Source organism: Octopus bimaculoides, chromosome 15, assembly GCF_001194135.2.
Source record: "Octopus bimaculoides isolate UCB-OBI-ISO-001 chromosome 15, ASM119413v2, whole genome shotgun sequence".
Taxonomy (NCBI): domain Eukaryota; kingdom Metazoa; phylum Mollusca; class Cephalopoda; order Octopoda; family Octopodidae; genus Octopus; species Octopus bimaculoides.
This window is the reverse complement of record NC_068995.1, coordinates 14121014-14127954: the sequence shown is the minus strand read 5'-3', so window position 1 is coordinate 14127954 and position 6941 is coordinate 14121014. Positions and strand designations below refer to the sequence as shown.

Genomic DNA, 6941 nt, shown 5'->3' with positions numbered 1-6941 from the left:
CAAAGAAACAGGAAAAAAAGAGGGGTAAGAAAGGAAAAGAAAGAAAGGACAAAAGTGGGGTGGGGGTAAAGTGGCATAAGGTGGGAAAAGAGGGGGAGATGAGCCCCATGCCCCAGAAAAAAATGGCGTGCTCAGCCACACCCCGTGGAAATGACCGCGATGGCGTTGTTGCAGAAGAATGGCCAACACTCCCGGCAGCAGCCACTGCACCTCGTGGGGCTCATTTTCTCCGATGGAGCCACTGTTATTCTTATTTTGCAAAGGAAATCGGTGGAGGCATTGCCCCCTCCCCATCAATCTTATACCACTTTACTCCCCCTTCTTTTCTTTCTTTTCCTTTCTTCTCTCTCTTTTCCCCGTTTTTTTTTTCGTATATATTCTGTATTAAAGAGATTGCTATGAAATATATGTCATAATAATCATAAACTACTACTACTTCTAGTGATGACGTAATAATCAAAGTCAACTACTACTGCTAATACTACTAGTTGGTTTTATTTCTTTTATTACATCACCATTTTTTATTCCATGTTTGGTTGTCTTGAAGGTTATTTTTTTTTTAAAAACTAGCTGAAAATACATTTGGACATTTTTTCCCCTTATTCTAATATTTGTCAAAATGAAAAAAACGGAGAGCAAGGAGCAGAAATTGGGCCCCCAATGTTACCGCAATTATATGACTCTGGCTGTGAGGTTATATCTTGAGAAAAAGTACACACAAGCGATTCACTTCTTTGGGGAAGCTTTAGAACTTTCACCCGGAAATAAACACTGCCTTGTGGCTCGTTCAAAATGTTATTTGAAAGAAGGAAGGCCTGATAAAGCATTAAAAGATACTGAACTTGCTCTGCAGAGCGATAGTGCATTCCCCGATGCTGTGTTACAAAAAGCTGAAGCTTATTTTCAACAAAGCAACTTTGAGGCGGCGCTCGTTCATTTCCACCGTGGAGTCCAGTTTCAAGTCAACCAGGAAATGTTCATCAAAGGAGTTTATAAATGTGAAGAAGCAATTCTAAATGCAGTACGATGGCTGGACAAAGTGAAGAAGAAGATTGGTGAGGAGACTACAGACGAGGATAGAACTGACACCAAAAAATCAGAAGATAAAAATATGACTAGCGTATTTGTCTTTGAAAACGATTCCACTTTACCCAGTGAAGATAAAATGTGGATTCTTTTGGCAGAATTGTACGAAGACAAGAAATTTTTGCAAAAGGTGTTAAGAAAAATAGACTGCCGAAGAGAACACGGGTGGCTATCAAAACTGGTTGTTATAAACCAAATTGTGTATTTTAATAACCAGTCCAAATTCTTGTTGGCCAAAATGCCTGTAATAGAAAGATTGAAACAAGGAGCGCGTTCCAAGCTGGGTGATGATTTGCAAGAAATAAATCGAATCTACAAAGCTAAGAAATTCCGTGAATGCATTGATAAGTGTGTGAATATATTAAATACTTATTCGACAAAAGAACTCGGAAGTAAACAAAGACATTTAGCAGAAGTGTATTCGCTAATCGGAGCTTGCTATTTAGAAAAGAAAATGATGGAAGAAGCACGAATTATTTATATTAATCTATTGGCCATTGGAGATTTATTAGATGACAGCGAGATTACTTTGAATGCAGTGAGTGGCCTCATTGTGACCTACAGCGATGATAAAGAATATAAGATATTTGTAGATGTTGGAGAAACCGATAATGTCGGTATTTCGGAACTACAAGAAATATGGTTCAATTATCGACTTGGTCTTTTGTATCTCGGTGTAAACAACGAAATGGCCAAGAAATACATAAGTATGTGCATACAATGTGCTGAGACAGGTATGAATAATTATTATATTACACACAGTTATGTGCTATTAGCTTGTGCTGATGTTCGAACGAAGAACTTTAAAGAAGCTCTGAAAGACATCGAAAATTGTTATGAATACTTTAAAGAGGAATCAACAGATGATTCGGTAGCACTCCAGAATGTTCTGGACCTATTAAAAGTTATAGTAAAAGAAGAAGCAGAACGCGAAGAGGAAGAAAGACAGTTAAGAGAATCAAGGGAGAAGGATGAGGTAGAACGTTTGAAAAAAGAGCAAGAAGAAGCGGCGGCAGCTGCAGCAGCAGCAGAGGAGGCGGCGGTAGCAGCAGCAGGAGAGGCAGCTGCGGCAGCAGCATTAGCAGCAGCAGAAAAGGCAGCGGCAGAGGCAAATCAACCACCAGGCACGGCCAAAGGAGCCACAGCCGATGCAAGAGTACCATCAGTAATGACCGAAGGTACGGAAGGGACATCATTTATAACCGAAACTGAAGGTATGTCATTCATAACCGGAGACCCATCACTTATAAGCGAAGAACCCTCCGTGATAGCCGAAGAAAAGCCACCAAAGGAGGAAAAGCCACCAAAGGAGGAAAAGCCACCAGTCACGAGCGAAGGAGAACCATCAGTCGTAACCGAAGGTGAAGTCTCAGGAATAACTGAAGGTGACGAAGAACAATCACTTATAACCGATGAAGACAAAGTACAATCATTCATAACCGACCTTGAGGGGAAAGAGCCTTCAGTCGTAGAAGAAGGAGCTGTTCCAACAGCAGAACAAGAGCAACCATAACAGGAAACATACTACTAGTTCATATATATATTTATACTCACAAATTTATATACATACATATAATATACAAAATCGCGGTGTTAAATGCATACAGCAACCAGAACTTTTTTATAATTAACACTGAGAAATACTATGCTATTACATCTTTTGGATTTTGGCTTCAATATATACGTATAAATGTTTCAGTATTTTCCTATTTGTTTATTGTTATTTTTTTATTGTTTTGCACTTAAGACGTAAATCCAGACATTTGAATGTTTTACATAAATGCTTATATTCATTCAGAATAAATTAAAATACCCAACGGGTTTTGTCATATATTAAAAGAATAAATTTCTACAAGAATGATTTGAAATAGGCTCAAAGATTAAGCATCATTTTTCATGTCAGGCTCTAGAACCCAGAACAATATATTTCCTTTCTTAAGTAATGTTTCAAAGTTTTCTAGGTGGGTTGCGAAGGAAATAAGTTTTTCAATGTTCATTCTTTTTCCCCAAGGACTTCAAATGGCTGCAAATGTATACCAAAAGCTCATCACCAACTAATCTCAAAGCCAGGAAATTTTCAGCATTCCCTCGTACATACATATATATACACACACACATATGTAAGTATGTATATGCATGTATGTATGTATGTATATATGTATGTATGTATATCTGTATCTACTCTTTCTGGACTGTTTGATTCTGAACTTTATACCCTCCGGCTGCACCTCTCCTACCCACGGATTACACTGGACCCATCTTCTGATTGGAAACCGCTTCAATATACCACGACGTCTAAAAAGCTTTTGAACTTTTGAACTTTTCCACTTTTGTTAACCTCCTTTAAAAAGAATTTCTAACTTCCGGTCAGCCATTGTTATGATCAGCCATTATTATGATTGACCGTTGACTGGACACTATTCAATTTTTTTTCTCCGTGTTTTTCTCCTTGTCTCCGTATTCTTTCTGTTGAAGAGCGTACCTCGAAACGTCAAAGAATTTCCGTATTCCCGAGCGTCATACTAATACATCCTTTTGTTATTTACACCACCTGTCTTCGTCTGTTGTTGTTTTTTCGTATATTCTCCCATATATATGTATGTATCTATGTGAGTGGAAAAGAATGAGATTGGTGGGAATGTAAAAAGACTAAAGAGAAACAAATGTCTGTCATGGTTACAGAAAAGAATTGATTACAACAAACTAATATTGAAGAGTATAGTGCAGTTTGATAAGTAGATCAAAGTGTCAGTCATCTTGATATGGTTGCTTAGTTCCAGACAAGCCGATATTGATCAGGAATGCGATCAAATGCATTCTAGCCGTTACCTTTTTATCCTTTCTTCACTCGTAAGTACTTATTCTTTTATTCTTTCATTTGTTTCAGTCACGTGACTGCTGGAGCACGGCGTTTCTGTCGAACGAATCGACCCTTATTCTTTGTAAGCCTAGTTCTTATTCTATCGCTACGGTACGGGGACGTAAACACACCAACATTGGTCGTCAAGCGATAGTGGGGGACAAACACAGACACAAACATATATATATATACGACGGGCTTCTTTCAATTTCCGCCTATTAAATCCACTCACAAGGATTTGGTCAGCCCGAGGCTATAGTAGAAGACATTTGCCCGAGGTGACACGCAAGGTGAGCTGGTAGATGCGCTAGCACGCCGGGCAAAATGCTTAGCGGTATTTCGTTTATCTTTACGTTCTAAGTTCAATTTCCACCGAGGTTGACTTTGCCTTTCGGAGTCGATAAATCACTTTGTTCCCGAAGTAGAAAAATATTGTAAGGATAAAAAAATTCCTTTCAAGATTCTTTTGATAATGGATAATACCACCCAGTCATACTGAATTTTTAAAGCGGCACCATCAAAATATAAATGTTTTTTTTTTTTTACCTCCCAATACACCATCTTTATTGCAGCCTATGGATCAAGGAGCCATTTCATCGTTTAAATCGTACTATCTCCGTTTCGCCTTTGGAAGACTCATCGAAGTGACTGATAAAGAAAATGGTCCTACGATTCAAGAATTTTGGAAGAGTTTCAACATCCTTGATGCAATAAAAGAGATAAAGAAAGCATGGAATAGAATCATCGCAAGGAACATGAAAGGAATTTAGAAAAATCTCTTCCCCAAATTACTTGACGATTTTGAAGGATTTGATAATCTTCATGAAGGTCTTCAAACAGAAACTGACACGGTCATAAACATTGCAAAGGAATTGAACTTTAAAATTTCACCTGAAGATGTTAAAGAAGTTCTTTATGCTGACAGTGATGAAATCACAAACGAAGAATTGCTAGAAATGGGAAAGTTTGAACGTGAAGAAGAAGATGAAGAATCGCCTGAAAGATGCTTCTCTGCAAAAAAGCTAAATGAAGTATTTCTTCACATCGAAGACGCAACTGAAATCTTTGAGCAGCAAGGTGCCGATTTTGAAAGAAGCTCAACTGTTGCTACAAATTTAATGAGAGGTCATGTTTGTTATCGTGAAATCTACAATGTAATGAAGAAGAAATATTTTCAACAAACAACTTTATATAATTTTTTAACGAAGAAAACTAATGCGGACCGAACAACGAAACAAGAAAAAACTCAACAAACGGAATTAACATGTGTTTTTCTATTTTTCATTCTGTAGTTTGTGATTTAATAAACAAATCATACTCTTGAATATTGCTATTTTTATCTTAACCATTTTTTTCAATTACAGAAAGTTCAAGAATCAATTTCTTTAGTGGGAATCATTGTTTTCTATGGACGATAATACCCCACTATATGAATGTTTCACTTTACGAATCTAGTCAGGAACGAAATAATTCGTAAACATGGGGGTCTGCCTGTATATATATAATACGACTTCTTTCAGTTTTTGTCTACCAAATCCACACACAAGACATTGGTCACCCAAGGGTATAGTAGAAGATACTTTTGGCCAAAGTACCAAGCAAACTCGTTACCGCTTACCGCACAACGACCCATATACATACATACATACATACATACATACATACATACATACATACATACTATATATATATATATATATATATATATATAAGAAACCGAAATTTAAAAATGAACGGTAGAGCAATAGATACGTGGTTTGTGTCCAGCCAAGGATGTGGTATTGCCTTCTTTGTTTTTCTATCTCTACTTAGTGTTTATAGAGCTTAAACATAGAGGTCGCTGGCACAATCGGTAGAGGTGCCAACAAAATGCTTAGCGACGTTGCTAAGTCGTTATTTTCTTTTGAGTTCAAATCCCGACGAGGTTTGACTTTGCCCTTTCATCGTGCCGGGAAGTAGATCTTTAGCGATAAAATAATTAATTACTGGGATGGATATAATTGATTACACTCCCGCCTAGCACATAATCTGTGGTCTTGTGCCTGTATCGGAAATCTAAACAGCAAGGAGTAACCCCACCCCTCCAGATGGTCTCTCGATGAGGTAGAAATCTCTCTCAGATTGTATCTAGCCGTGTTCGGATGGAAAACGCATTTAATACGCAGTCTCATTTATCCTTAATAAGATAGACGGTCATGGTCGGAATGCCTTTAATCGCAAGCCAAAGTAATCAGAGTTGACCTGGTGCTGCAGAGCCACAACAGCGGAAGTTGGTAAATTAATTCAATTCGTGCTATGTAAAAGCATCGTACGAACTAAGTTAAATAGCTTTAAGTGTTAGTCAAGCCAAATAATTAACTAATTAACGCATCATCTAACCTACTAACTAATTATTAAACAAGTGGAGTAAAATAAGTAAATTAATTGTAATAATAGTATTAGCCGCCACTTAATGGATATCTGTAGGAGTTTTAGTTAGATGTCATTCAGTGAAAACATGTTAACAATAATTCCGGTTTTAGTTAGTAAATATTTAACTTAGTGTTAGGGTAGCCCTTGTTTCAATGTTCTGTACACATTTCCGCCAGACACTAACGTAGAGGAATGTCTAAGCTTATCACTAAACTTCCTTCTTAGGATTTAAATCATATTGTTTTCCCTTTCCTCAAATATTTCGGGTTATTATACTCCATACAAAACATTCTCATATTACCACTCCTTGTCAAAAGACCTGTAATATCCGTAATTAAGGCGTTGAGATGACAAAATCGTTTTACGCGTCAAATAAAATGTTAAGCAGTATTTTTTTCTGGTTCTTTACGTTCCGAGTTCAAATTCCGCCGCGGTCTACTTTGCATTTCATCCTTTCAGGATCGATAAAGTAAAGTACTTGTGTCGAGGTCATCGACTTGCTCCTATATATGTATGTATGTATGTATACACACACACACACACACACACACACACACACACACACACACACACACTTTATATA

General features: G+C 37.3%; 1 protein-coding gene across 1 annotated transcript; it reads left to right on the top strand.

Moving 5' to 3' along the window:
• Positions 1–498: 498 nt before the first annotated feature.
• On the top strand, positions 499–2791 carry LOC106872897 (outer dynein arm-docking complex subunit 4). Its single transcript, XM_014920069.2, has one exon. It carries the CDS (start codon positions 620–622, stop codon positions 2597–2599), a length of 1980 nt encoding a protein of 659 aa, XP_014775555.1. The 5' UTR covers positions 499–619; the 3' UTR covers positions 2600–2791.
• Positions 2792–6941: the final 4150 nt, after the last annotated feature.

Bases quoted from the DNA above. Each gene is read 5' to 3' on its own strand.
- LOC106872897 (XM_014920069.2), top strand. From the start codon at position 620: ATGAAAAAAACGGAGAGCAAGGAGCAGAAATTGGGCCCCCAATGTTAC.